This window comes from Xenopus tropicalis, chromosome 5 (genome assembly GCF_000004195.4).
Source record: "Xenopus tropicalis strain Nigerian chromosome 5, UCB_Xtro_10.0, whole genome shotgun sequence".
Classification (NCBI taxonomy): Eukaryota; Metazoa; Chordata; class Amphibia; order Anura; family Pipidae; genus Xenopus; species Xenopus tropicalis.
The window spans coordinates 36639591-36659411 of NC_030681.2; the positions used below are offsets into that span (position 1 = coordinate 36639591).

At 38.2% G+C, this 19821-nt stretch overlaps 1 protein-coding gene across 4 annotated transcripts in view; it reads left to right on the forward strand.

Annotated features, from left to right (window-relative positions):
• The window catches only part of ralgapa2 (Ral GTPase activating protein, alpha subunit 2 (catalytic)), a 183806-nt gene that overhangs the window by 56048 nt on the left and 107937 nt on the right, over positions 1 to 19821 (forward strand). For 2 of the 4 annotated variants that reach the window (XM_031901519.1, XM_031901518.1), the window contains exons 14-24: positions 1163 to 1274; positions 3583 to 3820; positions 5168 to 5332; positions 5942 to 6082; positions 6521 to 6658; positions 7657 to 7754; positions 8836 to 8926; positions 9732 to 9908; positions 12846 to 13039; positions 13827 to 13925; positions 14166 to 14321. In XM_031901519.1, the coding sequence (XP_031757379.1) occupies positions 1163 to 1274; positions 3583 to 3820; positions 5168 to 5332; positions 5942 to 6082; positions 6521 to 6658; positions 7657 to 7754; positions 8836 to 8926; positions 9732 to 9908; positions 12846 to 13039; positions 13827 to 13925; positions 14166 to 14321 (1609 nt within the window). 4 annotated transcript variants of the gene reach the window in all.

Consider the following 19821-nt stretch of genomic DNA (forward strand, 5'->3'; position numbering starts at 1 on the left):
TGTTAAATTGTGCCGCACCAGACCCAAGTCTTTGTGGCCTTTCCACAAATCGCGGCCTGATTTTTAGCCCCTAACACATTATAAGCAGTGTGAAGCAGTGAGTCCGAAAACTGCAACTTAACCTTCAAAAAAACACCTTTTCTTATGGCTAGAGAAGGTTTTAGCATTGTATTAATCAAAATGAACTCAAATCCTCTGCATTGGTAAAAGTTCTCTCATGCTACTCAACCTAGTGGCAGCTATAAGAATACCACCTAAGGGCCGTGGCAGATGGGGAGATTAGTCGCCGCGTGGCAAATCTCCCCGAAATGCGATCCCACCAGCGAGAATGTAAATCGCCGGTGGGATGGCATACGTGGCACCGAAATCACCAAAGTTTCCTTTCAAGGCGTATGCCATCCCATCGGCAATGGCATTTCGGGGAGATTAGTCGCCAGCTACATGGGAGATTTGTTGCGGGTGACTAATCTACCAGTCTGTCACGGCCCTAAGGGTGAAGACACCCTGGGCTACTAGTAGCAGCTACTTTTTCAAGGCTACTGATCTCTAGAAAATACCCTGCCATAGACAATACTAAGAATTGCCTCTGCTAAAACACACTTAGAGACAATAATCGGTAAATGATCAGCATTGTCTTTTTTAGTAGCCACGACAAGTAGCTGCTACTAGTAGCTCCGTGTGTCTTTGCCCTAAGGGCCGTGACACACGGGGAGATTAGTCGCGCTGTGACAAACCTCCGCTGTTGTGGGCGATTAATCTCTCACAATGCCATCTGATCGGCTAGAATGTAAATCGCCGGTGGGATGGCATACGCGGCGCCGTGATTTGCTGAACTCGCCGAAGTTTCCTCTCAAGGCAATGAATGCTTGGGACCTGGGGTTTAAACCCAATAGGCTTGTGTTGCTTCCAATAAGGATTAATTATATCTTAGTTGGGTAATGTTTTATTATTACAGAGAAAAAAATTTGAATTATTTGCTTATAATGGAGTCTAAGGGAGATGGCTTTTCCATAATTTAGAACTTTCAGGATAAGGGAACCTGTATAGTTTAATGAAGTATGTAAAAACTACACCCTTAAAATCATGGCATAATCCCTTTAAACCACACACAATCATCTCTATCATATTTTTGGCTGAGCTGGAATGTTTTTTGTTTTGCAAGGGAGCAAATGCTGCAGATATTGCTGAGGATAACAGAAGCCGTTGTTCAGAAACCAAAGGACAATCTGAAGAAGGACCTCTTCTCTCAGGACTTGGCTGGTGTTCTATTCCGGGTAGGTATATTTGCATGTAATCAAGGGGAAACCTGGGAAGGAAACCCAGTCTTGCTCCTAAAACTTTTCATTTCCTGGAACACTTGGTAGGCTAATGTTTATCTAATGGGTTTTAAAGCTTACGTAGGACCATGTGCCAGCTGTGCCATTTATTTGCTTGCCACCCATTCATCTAGAAGGGAGTCGATAATAATTGTTACCAGCTAGGGCACAAGAAAGACCTATTTAATTAAATATCTTCCCTGCAATATGAACTCAATCTGCTGAGTGGCGGTTGAGTATAGGTTACTACGCACTGTAATACATTGAAAATATAGCTAATGGACATATTCATTTATAGATGTCTTATACAAAACATTTTACAAACATTAAGTGTTGTGCTGAGGTAACAAGCTTTCAGCATTTTCTGTAATTATAAAAGGCAAGAATATTACAGGGGTCCTTCCCCTTCAGGTTAACTCTTAATTTTAAAAAAAGGATAAAAAATGAAGACCAAAAAGTTGCTAAGAACAGGCCTTTCTATATCATATTATTTGCCTTCCTCTTCTGATCTTCTGACCCCAGCAGCCAAAAAAACCTTTTCCTCTATGAGGCTACAATTTTATTGTTATTTTTTTTCATTTATCTTTCTGTTTAGGCCCTCCTCAATTCACATTCCCATCTCTTTCAAACCACTGCCTGGTTGCTAGCTTAAATTGGCCCCTAACAACTAGATAACTACTGAAATCCCTAGAAAGCCACTGAACAAAAAGCTTAATAATACAGAAACCACAAATTATACAAAATGAAGACCTTTTGCAAATTGCCTCAAAATAGCATTCTCTACATATTGTACTAAAAGTTAATTTGGAGGTGAACAACCCCTTTATTGTCCAAATTTATTCTGTCCTTATACCCCACAAACTCTTGCAGATCACTGGCTCATTCGTCCTTCAAATTCCCCTATGCTTCTAATCTGTTGAAAATATACTTCATCATTTTATCATAATCCTAGTTTAAAATGTTTAAAGTGACTCTACGTGCTTGTGTTCAAATAAATAGGATTGTATTGAAAATATATCTTGCATATCATTTTAATTACAACAAAGCACAAAAGCAGTTTTCTTTTCTTTTTAATTTTTTTGGGTTCATGTCTCACTTAAGTACATTAATAGCTTGCGCCCTTACCTTATATCAGAGATCCACAAACTTTTTTTTACCCATTAGCCACGTTTTAAAAAAGCTACACAAGCACAAAAACTTTTCTAGTAGGTGACCAATAAGGACTCAGATTGGTTAATTAGTAGCCCAGTATGGACTGGCAGACTACTAGAGGCTCTGTTTGGTAGTACACATGGTCTTTATGCTTCCAAAAGTCAGAAATTCAAGAATAAGCACCTGCTTTGAGGCCACTGGGAGCAATATCAGAGGGGTTGGGTAGCAACTTGGTCCAAGGTGAGTGTTGTGCTCTCAGACACAAGGCAGCCCTAAAGTTAATACCTAATATAGGCAGATGTTAAAGCACTGGGGGGCCCTTTGAGGTTCCCAAACATGCTGGTTCACAATGAAGTCATTCTGTGGGATGTCCATGAGCTACTTATCCTGTATGCAACACTTGCAAGTTTTTAAGTTTAAGGGTTCTCTGCCCTTCCCCCCATTTTCTTAAATGGGGCCATTTTTTCTCTTACTGATGCTCCTCCATGCTGATCATAAGCATTTAGATCAGAGACAGCTTCTGCATCTTTCTATCCCTCCTCATTCAAACCAAATACAACAAGAGGGTAAAAATAACGTAACCACTAACAGCTTGTGTCGTTTTAACATGATATGGTTCCTGCATGTCCAAAGTAGCTTTCTTGTTGACTGTTTTGATCTTTGATGCCACATTTATAAAATCAGTTTGTTTTTACTTTTATGTCATGGCTTTGACTGTTGCTTTGACTAGTTAGCCTATCGCTGCAGGTAAGAAGCAGCATTGGTGGAGACTAAATGAGACTTTCCACAAATACAATGATATTCCCTTTGTTTAAATATTACGAATTGCAGCTACTCTGATGCAGGGGTTCCCTATCTGTTGTGCATTAACAACTTTATTTTGTAAATGAAGAATTTACTCTTATGCAGTGTTAAGCTTTATACTTTGTACAGCCCAGGCAGCAAAGCCATGTAGATAACCTTCCATTGCAGTTGTCTTCTCTTCTTTTAGGTGAAGGTTTATTGCTTTTATGCTACCTATAGCAACTTTTATTCATGTACCTGGTATTATGGCATTATCTAACTATAAAAGGCTTCACTATTCTTAATCATGTTCCCAATCTCTGCCTTGTAGACTCTAATTGTAGCGTGGATCCGAGCCAATCTGTGTGTTTACATATCTCGAGATTTGTGGGATGAACTGCTGAGCGTCCTGTCCTCACTCACTGACTGGGAAGAACTTATTAATGAGTGGTCGAAGATCATGGATTCACTCACAGCAGTGCTGGCTAGGACAGTGTATGGTTTAGATATGAGCAGCTTACCTCTGGACAAGCTCAGTGAGCAAAAGGAGAAGAAACAAAGAGGCAAAGGTGAACATGTCTAAACATGAATGTCTACGCTAAAGGAAAATGTAGGAAATATAACTTTATGGAAATTTATAAAACATCCCCATGCCATTTAAACAGCTGGGCCTATTCTTTGTGTGGCACAGCACAGAACACAAGAAATGCTGGTGGATGACCATTTTTCCATGACTTTGGCCATTAATAACTGTATAATGTTAAATATAGGCCAATTTGAAGATATAAATGGTGCACCAACACTTAAACAAAAAATGTGCATAATCAAAAACATAAATGCAATTAAGGAAGAAAGAAGATCAAAACACTGCACCACCCACAGCTGTATTAGTTAGTAGACTCAGACCAAGTTAAAACTTAACCTTTAATTAACCATTAAAATATATCAAATAGTTAAAAGTAAGGGGTACGGCTCGGTGACACACTGAGGTGTCCACACTAGCACTCTGTGCCTGGTTTAGGGGGAGCAGGGGGGGAGAAGTGTAAATGCGGGATTAACTATACCTGTGCTGGTTTGAACGATGTGTCGTGGACACCTCAGTGTGTCACCGAGCCATACCCCTTGGTTTTAACTATTTGATAAATTTTAATGGTTAATTAAAGTTTAAGTTTTAACTTGTTCTGAGTCTACAAACTAATACAGCTGTGGGTGGTGCAGTGTTTTGATCTCCTTTCTTTCTTCCTTCCTTAATTGCATTAATGTTAAATATACCTTATAGTTTAATGCGCTTTACCAATTTGTCACCTCCAAAATGTAGTTTTAATGCAAAAGTACACATTTGATAACAGCACTATCTAAATATTCTAGTAAAAGATATTACAATTTTGGCCACTAGGTGTCCTTCCAGGAAAACAAAATACATAACTTTGCTAACTGAAAAAACCTACATGGGATTGATCAGCAGTACTAAAGGGTGAAGTAAAACATGAATGTAAATTGTGATGTGTAGTTAGGTGTAACAAATAAAAATAAAGGGCATCCATGCTAAGTTTTTTTTATATAGAACATTTAAAACATGTAGTGCACCAGCAAAATAACCTATGTGTAACTTAGCCCAAATTCAGCAGAAATGTTTAGTAATTCTTTATGTGCACAAGTTAATGCCGAGTAGAACAATGTTTTATGCTAAAGGGCTGTTTTCGGATTCTGTACATTGTGCCTCATTAAGGAATTGTGTTTATACCATTTTTGTCTTCACGCCAAGGTTGAAATTGCACCTACACCAATGGTGATCCAGTAATGTTCCAGTGGTATTCCATTATTTTATTAGAGGCAGTGGTTATCTTGAAATTTGGTTTGCTAATATAAAGTGCTATAACAAATTAATTTTCCTCTCTTGGTCTCTGGGACTGTAGGTGGCTTCCCGGATCCTCAGAAAGGAGCTGCTGTTGGCAGATCATTTTCACTTAGTTGGAGGAGCAATCCGGATTCTCATGAACCTATGAGATTTCGGAGTGCCACCACCTCAGGAGCACCTGGGGTGGAGAAAGCGAGAAACATTGTGCGACAAAAAGCATCAGGTAATAAGACCAAGAGGAGGCTTTTATGCACTTCTAGTGGAAATATAGTCTTTAATCTCTGTCAATTCCTCCTAGTTCAGATGTAGAAAATGAAATTCCTGTGTGCAAGAAAAGTTGAACAGGTCACTTGCTGACTGTGTCCATCGCTGTCCATAGTGTAAAGCCGTGACTTTGTGCACTAAATAATGTGCCAGTGCATTCTGCACCCACTTAGATTCCACTCCTTAAGTCTAAGGCAATAATGGTGGCACTGACAGTAGTACAAACTTTCTACAGGGTTGCCTTGGAACCTTCTTTATTAACCCCTTTTGCTGTGTGGCTACTAAGCGAGCAGTCTGTTCAAGGAAGGAAAGTCAGATGGTGGCTGCACGAACTAGCAGTTACAACAACTGTGTTGTGTAAAAAATCTACCTAAAGAAAAATTAACTGCACCTATGTTCAGTTTAGTCCCCAAGATCACATCGCATCATTAGGCAACTGTGCCCCTATCCTGTCACATTTTGGCACGCATCCCTGATTTATGTGGTGTTAAGGGTGTGAAATATTCTTGTTTAAGAATTATATTAAGGGTTTTGTCTTATTCCCCCAATGTTTCTTCTTCTCTAAAAGCTAAGAGAAGCCAGTCTATCAGCAACTGTGTGCATCTCTATGAGGCATTGCCAGCAGCTAAAAGTGTCCCTCATCTTCTTCACACTGTGAGCTCTCTCTTACCTGGTATCTCTTCTACTTCTTGCTCTCAAAGGCTTTCAGGTACTGTACCTATTTCTTCCTTCTCACTAATTCGTCTTTATTTTCTTTACAATTAATGCTCTGGAGCTCGCTTCCTAAACCAAGTAAGCAAGGCATCTGATCCAAGAAACATATAACACTTGAAGGCAATTACAAAAGATTATAGCTGACATCAAACATAGAAATAGAAATAACCCTTCTCCCAAATGTTTTTGTTTACTTGTTGATTTGTTATATGATTTGTAAAATTATGGGACTGAATCCTATTACTTTTTCTAGAAATTTTTGTAACTGTAAGCACTTCAAACCTTTACCTGGCGGTCGGGCTTATGTACACTGAAAGGTGTTCGCATCCCTCACTCTAATTCATCTGCAGTTCTGATTTTGTTTGCCTTGTGGATGGGATAAAGTTTCTGTACTTGTACATAATGCTAATGAAAGCTTTCTTTGATTCTTCAGAAGTTGATGAGATACAGCCTCAGGACAGATCTGCAGGATCTGAATCTTGTTCTGGGAACTGTGAACAAGACGCACAGGAATTAGCGCGCAGTAGCAGTACATCTGACTTAGCAGAACCATATCCTGACCTAACTCAAGGTGAGATTCATATTGGTAAGGCCCCAAAGTACTATACAGGTCCCCAACCTCTTGAATGTTGCTCCCAGGGGCCTCAAAGTAGGTGCTTATTTTTTAATTTCTGGCTTGGAGGCAAGTTTTGGTTGCATTAAACCCAGTGTAAAGCCAAACAGAGCTTTCTATAGGCTGCCAATCCACATAGCGGGCAACGAAATAGCCAATTATAGCTCTTATTTGCACCCCTATGAACTTTTTTCATGCTCCCCAACACTTCCATTTGAATGGGGCTCATTGGTATAAAAGGTTGGGGGATCCCTGTCATAAGGAAATAGAAACAAAAGCTGGTGCATGCTGCCAGCAAAGAAAACACAGTCTGCTGCCTGTGTCTGCAAACATGTCATGTGCCACTAGTGTAGTGTGTTGTGTAGGCACAGTCACTTAAATATACCAAGTTATATTAATGAATAGATGGGTATTCCCTGCTTACTGAAAGAATGTTTGCCTTCCACTTATTTTTCTGACTACTTACTACATAAATTACTGTTTTTACTTTTTTTTTTTTTCTTTGTTTAGAGTGAAAAAATGCCCTCAACTCCTGCACTTTCATGCTTTCTTTAAATAAAAGATTAGTTATAAAGCGCAATTTGGTATAGGTATAATTATAAAATCTGCCTTGTGGTGGTAATACTATGCCAACGTGTTTAACGGCTAAATTGATAAAGGAATTGATCTTTGGGATTGTATTCTAGATACTATATAGAAATTTAAAAATAACAATATTATATTTTTATGCATTAAATACATTCGTATTTGAGAGCCGGTAAAGATGTCGGTATATTGTTAACATACCCAAAATGCTCTGTGAAAGGGAACTACAACTAGAAGATAGTTTTTTGGGGGTTTTTTGTGTAGGTGTAATCATTATCGGTTCACAATGTCCTATTTAAGTATATAAGAATGTAACACATATCTGACAGTTTATCCTATACACTGTATTTTTATCTTCAAAATAAATATAGGTCAGAAAATTGACTACTCTGTAAGTGAAAGTTCTACTGACTCTACATTTGCCCAAGAATCTACTGGAAGAGGGAAGAGCGATAATGAGGCCCCTACGGTAATTTCTATAGGGTTTTTATGTGTCCATTGAGTGAACCTGGAAAATATTGGTAATGCATATTACATACAGTCAGTGAGTGGCAGTAGGATTTGTTTAAGCTCATTGGTGCAGACCTTCAAGATGATCTCACCACACAACATATATGGGGTTGCCACCTTCCTAAATTATTTTTACCGGTAGGGAAGGGGGTGGAGCTATGATGGAGAAGCTGATAGAGCACAAATTATGCAGATGCTACGGGGGAAAAGGTGTAATTGGGGTGAATCGGGGCCAGGGGCTTATTTTAAGGGTATTATGAACACTTTTTATTATTAACACTTCACTACATTGCCAGTAAATTTGTAATAACCACCCTGACCTTAGCAGGTGTTTTACTGACTAGGCCTGTAAAATAACAGCTGGGTGACAACCCTAAACATATAAGGTAGTTGACATTCTGTCTACCAATAAGTGCTCTGGGAATCATTTTATTCCTGGATGTTTTATTGCTCAAGACCATGATGGATTATCTTAGTCTAGCATATCATACTGGCAAACATTTATAATTCTATATCTGTTCACAATGAAATGAATGAAAATCCACTGAACTTGCAGAGTAATGTATGTGCACATCAATATCTGTCCTGTGGATGAACCTTCAGCATAACCTGACAAGACTAATTCTGTGTCATAATTCTGTTACAGCCTCAGATTTGTGGATATCTGCTCTGTAATTTTGAATATAAGCTACAAAAAGCAGAATTATTGGATAGTAAAGTAAGCCATAGAAACCTTGGTTTGATGTGTACATTTCTAGAAAGATGTTTGTTATTCTAGGTCGTGATGAATTCCTCAGTGATCGAGCATTCTCCTGGGTATTACATTTGCTCGCTGGTACTAGAGAGATCTATGATGTAACTTTGTGTAATAGTGAGCCTTTACACAGAAATCAATTACTAAAATAACACAACTCTCTCATGGAATGCCTGCACAGACCTTACTGGCGTCAGTAGCTGAATAATTGCTTCTAGTGTAAATTGTTTATACTGTGAGTGAGTGGTCATACATCAAACCTAATCAATTAAAATGTTTTCCTCAGATATTCGTAGAGAGGAGCAGTAGCCCTGTTGAACTAGAGTGGACTGCTGATTCTCAATCTTCAAATGGAAGAGCTGCTTATCATGAGAAAGGTACAGCTTAATAGAAACTCATGCAATGGGTCTTGCCATGGCTTGGTCCTTTAGAAAACAGTAGCAGCAATAACTGAGCAGTTTTGCTTAAATTATTAAGTCACTAAGGCTCTATGGTTATTGAGTATTCAATATTGACTTTGCTACAGCGCACAGTACGCGAACATAAATATGCAGCAATCGTAATTGGATATAACCAGATACAGAATCCTCCTGCAGGTTCATCTGAATACCAAACTGAATCCTGATCCAAGTTTTTATATTCAGCCTTAAAAATAAATGCTATTATTTGTGTAAGAATGTTTTCAGCTGTAGTTATTACTTTATGGTGACTTTACACAAAATGACTTTACTTTAGGATTTCCCGAAATCGTGGAAGTTGCCTTGAGAGGAAACTTCCGCGATTTTGGGGAATTGCGGCGCCGCATATGCCATCCCATCGGCAATTTTACATTCAACCCGGTGGGATGGCATATCGGGGAGATTAGTCCCCCGTGACAAATCTCCCTTGTTGCGGGCGACTAATCTCCCCGTCTACCACGGCCCTAAAAGCAAGGCTGTCTAGCTAGACTGCGTATCTAAAGCTCTGCCTTAGGAGTCCATGCACCTCTCTATACTATGCCATTATTTCATTGTTACCTATCCCACAACATAATGTATATTTTATAATTGTCCTACTACATTTAAATGTTGAGTGCCTTGAGCAGCGTTAAACACTGTATGTATACCACCAGGGCTGTCCCAGAAGGCACATTTTTTTCCCATTGATGAACAATGCTTTTAAATTATTATATGTTGTCCACAGGGGAGAGTGTTAGCAGCGATATTGCTAATGGGTACATTAAGGATGCAGAGATTTATCTGATGCCCTGGCAGAGTAGTGAGGAAGATCATGAAGTGAATACACCAACCGATGTGGCTATTGATCATGATGCAAGACAGTGGCTTCAGCTTAGTCCAGCTGATCCAACTCCGCTCACAGGTAATAATTTAGTTCATAATTTAGAGCTTTATGTTACTCATCCAGTGTTGGTCCTGTTAAAGGAGACATAATGTGTACTGTAAAACTACCTTTTACCTATGTCCTATTCCCTCAGATATATGGCACTTTAGGTTAAATAATTTAAATTACTTTCAAAAATAATCCTTAGAATGAGCTCCCTGACAACTGTTCTTGTTGCTTGCCTCAATAAAAAAAGAGTTGGGCGTGTCTTCGGAAGGGAGGGGTGAAGCTGCTTGATACGTTCCAAACTAGGCTTTAGGGCAGGTGTCTGAACTCGAACGGGTAAAGCTTTGTCTATTTAAATCTAAAGCTGCCATATGTGTACCAATAATATCATACTAATAATAATATCAATTTGCCATGTATCTTAGTAGGTTCAGAAATCGGGCAATTTCAACAAAGACAGCCAGTGATTGGTCAGTACCTGACTGGATTGCATATGGCTGCCCTGAATGCAGATAACTGGCTTGAGAACAATGAAAACCTGAACTAATAGCATCACATACATCTTCCTAATCGTCACATTAGGATTTATCAGCCCAGTAAAGGGGAAATGTGCTTAAGGAATCCCTTCATACAGAAATGCAAATAAATTAATGTGGCTGCTGTACTAGTTTCCCTCTTAAGGTCATGCAAAATCTCATCCCTATGGAAAATTGTTAAAATGTGTTCTTAAAGTTATTGAGCATAAACTTTAACAATAGGCATCTGTCAGAGATTGGAGTTCCCAAGGTGTATGTAACAAGAAAAAATTGTTCATTAAGCCACTATGCCTCTTATGGGATATGTTCCTGTTCCATTATTTCTGATAAAACCAAACTGATTTATGAAGAAAACCTGATTTATCGATTATTTTTGCAGTCCATGAAAATGCATGGGGTACATAGAGACAACACAAGAAATCCCCAGACTTTGTATTAATTATATGTCTGGAGGAGCTGCATTCTGTTTCAGTATTGGAATATATATAAAACTCCCTGGTTCGCATTCCTACAAATATTATTGTATATTTTTATTGTAGATAACATTTTCTAAATAGTTGATAAACACATTTAAAGCTCTCTTTTTAAACTGGGATTCTGGTGGTGCCAAAATGTGAAAGTCTTGGCTTTTGTTTTTCATATTAATAGACCTGGTACTACCAAAGCATGATAATTAATACAATTGTCTAAAACTAGATCTCCAGACATGCCCTGTGCAACATTTAAAAGATGTGTCCAACAAAAGGCTCTGGAAGGGAAAAAGACAGTGAAGACTTGTTCAGCTGCCTTTACAACTAGTGAGCGCATTGTAACCATGCTTTGTAGGTGTACAGTGTGCAAGCTTTGTCTCACCCATAACTCACTGACAGAAGAGAGCAGCTGCTAGCAGGTGTTCCAACATGCACATTCACTGTCGCTGACTTAACCCGTTCAACTGCATTGTTGACAAAAAAACACTCTTATCTCTTGTTGTTGCCCTTTGCCACCCGTCTTGGTACGTAGTTGTAACCTGCCAGATGAATGGTGCTCACTTTTATTGGCTTTGTGCATTTTCACATGCTTTCTTGTGTGCTGTAGATCTGAGGCGAGCTCTATAGATACGCTACCTCATTCACTCCAGGCAGCTGCTGCTCCGAGACGCTCTGTTTTAAAAAGCAAACTGTAAGGTGGCAGAACAGGTGCCAGAAGGGTGCATTGAACTGCTGCCTGGTCTCACTGCCAGGCCTTTTCTTGATAAATATTGTACATTAGTGCCAAGGAAGTGACAATCAAAGGAATCCTATTTAAGATACCACTTATCACTGTTAAGTCATTCAAGCAGTCACATAATGGCTAATGTTCTGCACTTAAATTCAAAAGCACTGTATGCAAGCTTCACATTAGAACCCTCTCTTTGAATCCTGGGTTTAGGAATACAGTTTGTGACTGCTTTATAGTTCTTTATAATCAATTTGTCTTTGTTATTTTGATTCGCTATGTGAATAAACTGTGTGCATATTTCTAAAATAATTTACACACATATAAATACACAGTTGGTGTTCCTCAGAGGCTGTATAGTACACACACTGTGGGCATGTATGGGATGCAGGTGCCAGGGGTAGAAGCATTAGCAGTGTAGCAGGTGCAAAGCATCAGTGTCCTGGCACACGCAGGGGTCCATTGAGTGTAGCAAATAAAAAATATTGTTTTATTCCCTCATTTCCAGTGAATTGTGGCCCACGTTTACCAGTTCTGCAACTGGCAGATGCATATTTAAATAATAGGTTTGCACGTTATCAGCATGAGCCTGTATACATAAAACATTGCTAGTCCTATCATGCAAGATTTATAACTGGCTGATGCCTGTAAGCTCATTTAGACTGGCAGGCTGGGCTTCTTACTGCTCACATAAATTTTGAGCTTGGTCTGCAATCTCTTTAACAAATGACCAATATCCTTCAGATTTACTCTGTTACACTTTTGTCCCCCCATCCTCACTTATAGTTGAGTTGTTTTTTTGTCACAAAACTGTAGTTTGAAGGATATCTAATTATCCAATTTAACTTTCAGCAAATTCTGACTGAAAAAGACTAAAAGGTTAATTTACAAAAGAGGGGCAAGATACAGAGAACATAAAGCAGGTGCACAGCAACATGGGTTTGTTCACTTAGCACCATGCTTCACCATATTTCAGATACAAATGTTTCCAGATGCAGAAGTATTTGTGCCTTACTGTAAGTTACTGTTAGTTTTCTAGGTCTCTGCAGCAGAAATAGATGATCAGTTTTATGGAAGGTACCAAGAAAACCTCATTTCTTTCCATCAGAGCTTTGATAGCTTTTATAGTTAAACATGGATCAAATTAATATTGTAATGCCCCCAGTGCTCGCCATATAGCCTCACCTACTCTCCCTGATCTAACCTCTAAATGAGTCTTTCTTCTGGTTCTTTCCAGATAGCATTGAGTGTCTTGCTGGGGACTGCAGCATAATTGCTGGTGGGAACTTAACTGGATGGCATCCAGATTCTGCAGCTGTCTTGTGGAGAAGAATTTTGGGAATTCTTGGCGATGTGAATACCATCCAGTCTGCAAAAATCCATGCCAGAGTTTTTGGCTATCTCTATGACTTGTGGTATAAACTGGCGAAGGTATGTCTTATGTTATTTAGGGAATAATGTACCCCCTTTACACTAAGCCTATTATTTATAAGTCACCAAGGCATTTGATGACCATATGATATTATACAGGTCATGGAACTCCAAGCTGACTTCTAATATGATTATAATATTACCACAGGGGTACATAATATTTTATAATACAAAAGTTTCAGTGAGCCATGCTACAATACTTACAGATGTCATCTGTTATAATCTGTGCTTAGTGGTGTAATTTCTGACACACAAGCAGCTGTAACTTGTGAAGTACAAAAAATAATATACCACCTGTTCTACAGTAAAATATGAGGAAGTAATATTTTATAATAGGGGGTACATTATTCACTATATAAATGCTGCTTTGTGATGTAATTCATTAAAATCAGTTCTTGATGATGATATTCCTGTCACTTGACTCATTGAAACTTGCACATAATAAAACTTGTGCATTATAAAAGATATATTGTTACCCCTGTTTCAAAATATGCGCATATTAGAAGTCACCTTGGGGTTCCATGCTTGTATTAAAGCGCAAGTCCACTTTATATAGTCATAAAACTGCTCGGAAAACATCCAATATTTATTTATTTTACAATAGGGGGCACATAATTCCATCTATATCTTTTGTATCAAATTAATGGCTGTTGTGTATTAAAAGATGATAGAACATTATGGCTCATTTATAAATTCTAGGCAAATTTGACCTTTAATGCATTGATTGAGAATACTTATTAAACCATAATTGTTGCACTGCTGAAACACAACGGTTTTATTTTCTCAGATTAGAGACAATCTGTCAATCAGTCTGGACAATCAGTCTTCTCCTGCACCACCTGTTTTGATTCCACCTCTGCGGATGTTTGCTTCATGGTTATTTAAGGTAATTTACCTTATTCCTCCTATTTGTGTTTTTTATGTGCATTATATCTATGCAAAGTGCCAACTTCTGACTTCCAGAACCGCATAGCTCCAGATATAAAACACTACACACTATTTTTTATTATAATGGATACGTTTCCACAAAGTAAAAACTAGCTTTACAGATGCACCCCCTTGTTGTAAAATTGCTGCTTGATGTATTTATGAGCCATATTTAAAGTATAATAACATTTCCTCCTAGGCTACAACCTTGCCAAATGAGTACAAGGAAGGCAAGCTGCAAGCATACAAACTGATTTGCAGTATGATGACCCGCCGACAAGATGTGCTCCCAAATTCAGATTTTTTAGTTCATTTTTATCTCATCATGCACACTGGATTAAATAACCAGGATCAGGTAAGATCAAATCATTCTATTAACCCAATGTGTCTTCAGCTTTTTTTCATCATTATTTGTATGTAAAAGTGCAAGTTTCTGTAGAAATACAGGCAGCCCTTTGCTTACTGCAGTAACCCATAAACTGATGAAGACTTGGGTGTTTACATTACCCCCTCCCTATTTTTTAATGCACAAGATCTGCAAAAGGTACCTGCTGGTTGGTTGACATTGTTTACTGGGCTGTAAGAACACTGCCTGTAGTACTGCATTACCTTATCACTAAAGCCTTATTTTGTGTAAAGACAGATTTAAACTGATACTTGTAGAAAATAGACATTTCTTGGATACATGTTGATAGAGTATTTTTGAAGCACTCTTCCTACGTTATGCTGCTGTCATTTTATGTTTGCAGCTGATCTAATTTTAAGAATATAGAAGCGTTGTGTAGTTCATTTAACCCATTTGATTTTTGTAAATTTCTTGCTGATTATATCAACAAGAGAGTTTAAAATCTATTATGGGGAAGACAGGAGACCAAGGAATGATGAATGGAATATGAGATGAAAGCAAAAAAACTAGATAGATAAAGTATGGAAATGGAAGGAGTAAGTGAGAGAGGTAGAGACAGTAGGGCTTATTTACATCCGCAAGTGTCAAAATACTCTTTGTACTTCCATGTATAATTGCACTCGCAGCTGCTCAGTCCTTCCTGCCTTCTATTCTGGATCAGGCGCTGCTGTGGAACCCTAGAATTGCCTTCACCTCCTGACCAGGTAGTAGGTCCAGGGTTCCCTCAGCACCCTGCATTAATAGGCGCAGCACACTGAAAGAACGGAGCACACATGTCACTTGCACCCCTAACACCAGAACGATGCCTGGCAGACCTAGAGCAAATCAGCCTTTGCTCCATTTTGGCAAACCAGACACAACTGCAGTAGGCGCAGTGCAATTGTGTTACAAGAACTGCCCAATTGCATGCGCAATGACTTGCAATGACAATTGCACTTTACACTCTGCATCTAGGGTAAGTGAAGGCACCCTGGTGATGTACTTAATATGATAATTGTACGTGAAGTTACTTGCCTGAACAGTAAAGGTTAATTCCAATAGTGCCAGACTAGAGCCTAAATTTGGTTACTTAATACCTAGACATATGGCAGTCTCAATTTACTGTACCAATTGGAGTGAATCTTAGCCTTGGGAAAGCTAAAAAGCTTATATCTTGGGATTTCATATACTCTTTGAATGGACCTTCTGCTCTGTCAAATTAGTCTCAGGAGGTAATATTCCTGCATCCCAATCATTTTGATTCATTTTAATGCTGTGATGTGAGAAGAAAACCTTTAGCAATTTACTGTAATGCAGTAACTGTGTACAGTATATACATGGAACATATCTTTAAGGAGAAAATGAAAACTCCAGACACATAGTTAATAGCTTATGCCTACATGTAACCATACAGATACATTTTATCCAGGCACTGGCTCAGATAATAACAGTTTATCTTGTAAATTTTTATAAACTCTGCTTAACTTGACAAAATTAATATATTTTAACCATTACCAAGAGGGGCCTTCACTTACCAACTGCCTTGTGGAGCTTTTAGCTTTTCCAGATTTAGCAATTCCAGAAAGCTTTCTGCTGAAACCACTGAGCAGTCTTTCTTTTATGGGCAAATATACTGTCATTCTAGCCCAAACACTTTTACAGTAGGCCATGAAAGATACCTTGAACAGTATTAAGTCCAGGAGCCTGTGTAAAAATCTAGATTAAACATGTTACAGGGGTGTTTAAACTGTGCTATGTACCTTGCACAAAGCTGCCTAAAGAAATTCAAAATAATTTGTTTCCAGTAGTTGTGGCTGATTGCCACAATAATTTTCTGTAATGCACCGTGTAAATCACAGGGCTTCTGGTACATGGATGTTAACATCTACAACTCCTATGTACCACAAGGCATTGTCGGCTAATTTTTGAATAACAGTGGGTTTTCTTCATACTACAAAAATAATAATCACCGTTTGGGTATTCATAAAGACAAAAGTGACACATAAACATTTAATCAAAGGCTAACAGCAGGCTAGAGGGGTTTTTCCACCTTTGAATAAGTCTGGTGGGGTGATATGCCCCCCCACAGCATATTTTAGTGACATCCCAGCAGATAAGCCAATCACTAAATGTTCTCTGTGTCTGGAATAGAACAGAATCACAGCCTTAAATGTGTTTGTTTTATTCACTCATAAAACCCACCTCAGTTCTGCAGTATGAAAACTATAAAAGCACTGTAAAAGCCTCTTTGCAGTTTGCATGCCCATTTTTTCCTTTGCTTTCCCCTGTTTCTCTAGCCCCTCTAGGTTTTTTAAATTGTAACTGTTTATGCACCCTTTTACTTTGTATCTTTAAACCCTTGTCACACACAAAAGTTAACATTACTCTTTACAGTAAGTTTATCATTCATACTGTAAAGAACAGTTGTGCTACCTTTGATAATGAGTTGGTATGGACTGTGTTGTTATTCCTGATCACAGGCCATTTTCATTTGGCCATAAGGTGGCACCATTGGATACTTTTTAGTTGAAGGGCAGTGGGATAACATAGGGTGCTACTATATTAGCCAGTAGCTTGTTTTATATTTGCACATTATTGAAAGATTATTTGTCTTAAGGGAAAACTATCCTTGTTCACTTGACAGAATTTGACTGGCTGTATATGATCATGGCGTATACCAGTCTGTCCCATTACATTGCCAAAGCAGACATGCCCTGCTTATAAGCCAACCCTTTAGCAGTGCATTAATAAAACTAGCATTTGCATTTGTATATGAGGTTCAGCATTGCATGTAAATATTATGACTGAATTCAAGAATGGCTTTGATATACATAACCCTGTCCTGAGGATAAAAAGTTGTATAGGGAATGGACAGACTACATAATCAAGTGTCTCTTACCAACTTCCAGCTACACCCCCCCCCCCTTTTTTTCTCTTTCTTGCTAACGTCGTACCCGCTTTGTCCTTATTCCATCAGCATCTATTTGCACAGCTTGGATGCATTACCATTTGCACATCACTAGTGTTTGACTTGTTTAGATGGGTATTTTTCATCTCCTGGTTAAACCCAAGTACCTGAATGTAATCAGATCGCCTGAAAGAGAAAAATGCGCCCAGATGAAAAAAGCAGATGAAAAAGCACTTGGTATAGGATTTGTACTATATATATGTATATATCTGGATTACATATTATGCGTGTTTAGTAAATCTTTCTACTACTTGACCTTTTTGCTTGTGTTTGGCAGAATGTAGTGTACAACTTCACATTCAAACTGCATTTACTTGGTTGCTGCCTGCTTTTGTTTCTAGTTTTTGCAGCAAATACAAATGATTTATCAAGTGCAGGAATTATGTACCTGGACAGAACAAATAAGTCACATATATCAGAAGATCTGCATCACTTTTTAACTAGGTGTGCACCAAATCAGTTTTTTTTAATTCAGCTGAATCTTCCACAAAGGATTTGGATGAATTCAAACTCGAATTTGCACATGCTAATTTACGATATCCCAAAGTAAATTAAACAAAAAATACAATTGGCATCTTCTGTTGTCATATGTTCTAAAGATATAAAACAAAACTATACATTGTGGGAAATAACATTAAGATTGTTCGTGAAACTGCACTTGTGCCCTTTTAGATGCATTCATTTAACAACTTGTGATATGACCAAAAAAGAAACACCAGAATACATCACCTTCCTGAATAGAGAAGGCAAAGATACTTACTGTATGCAGAAAAATCCACAATATCACTTCACCTCATATATCTTATTAGTGTTTCAGTTTCAAATTATACCTGCTTATGAGCTGTTTGTCACACAGTCTTTCTATTCACTAAGCGTGAATTTGTGTGTCTTTGTGTGTATGTGTGTGGGAAGAATGTTACTTTGGGGGGAAGTATTAATAATCCGTGAAATGTTTCAAAAGGTAAAAATAAAAGATATTATTGGTCACATGTGTCCTTAGTACCTAATCCCTGATCAAGTGAGTGGATTTTTGCCTGAATTTGTCCACTCAAGCAAAGATTGGATCAAATCGCATAATTCAGCCTATGCATAAGTATATCACGCAGGTCTGATTAGGCTTTCAGCAGTCTGAATAAATGCGGCAGCATCGAGAATTGTTTTGGTTCTAGATTGCCGAGCTGCAGTTTAGTAGCGTGCCAGTAATTGACCCCTTTGCTTTTCTCAATAAAAAGTTAAGTTTAACAAATTATATTTTACTTTCTGGATAGGACCCATTATCCAGAACGCTCGGGACCTGGGGTTTTGCGGATAAGGGGTGTTTCCGTAATGCAGATCTCCTACCTAAAGTCTGCTAAAAACATGTAAACAGTAATTAAACCCAGTAGGATTGTTTTGCCTCCAATAAGGATTAATTATATCTTAGTTACAATCAAGTACAATGTACTGTTTTATTATTACAGAGAAAAAGGAAATCATTTTTAAAAATGTGGATTATTTGATTAAAATGGAGTCTATGGGAGATGGCCTTTCCGTAATTCACAGCTTTCTGTATAATGGGTTTACCTGTATTGTAAATCTGTGGCTAAGCATATAATAAAATAGATGCCTGCAGGAAGCATCTGCAGAGGCCTGGATTGTTACAGCTATAGACCTGTGATGCCATTGGACAGGTACAGAAGCCTAAAACATGCAGAAAGCCTAATTCATCATGGGCTTTAGTTTTCTTTTAAAGTTGGAAGGAGAAAAATAAACCCTTCAGAGTCACATTTCTGTGCTTTATTTCCAACATGACACCACAGTCCTTTACAAATGGAGATTTTGGAATCCTAAGGAGTCTACTTTGTAAAAACTGTGAAAGTGATACTACAAGAATGCCCGCTTAACAGATGGTGCCAGTTCCAGTAAAGTGCAATTACATTTTAGCAGATATGCCTTAAGAATGCCACAATATGGACAAAGTGTAAGGTGATAGCTACAAAGAGGATGGGGCAGAAAAAAAGGGACTAACTGAAAACTTAATGATGACATGTTTATGGCTATTGGGTTAACAGCAGCAGATGCTACTAAGCAAGTAAAAAAAAAAAAAAAGAAAAAAAGGTTGTTTTAATGCTTTACTGAGTCCTGTAAGTAACTCTCAGGGAAGCAGTTCTAATCAGGAAATCCTAATAAATAAGTGCACGTGGGTTATATTTCAACCAGTGGAATCCTTTCCTAGCCAAGGACAGACATAGAAGTGAAAAATGGAAAACTTCCTGTTCTAAAACTTGACCCCCCCGTTACACTATATTTTTAATGGTAAAACAAAGCAAAAAGAAAAAAAATGTAAACGGCTCGGGCCAGGTACAACTCTGGTGTAGCCATCGAGTAACTAAACCATCTCCCTGTTAAAGATTACCTTTAGTTTGTGTACAGACATATGTTTCACCATAATCTACACACCCAATAAGATGTTTTGCAATACAGAACTTTACAGTCTCTGCTCTTTTATGCTTTTATTTTAGC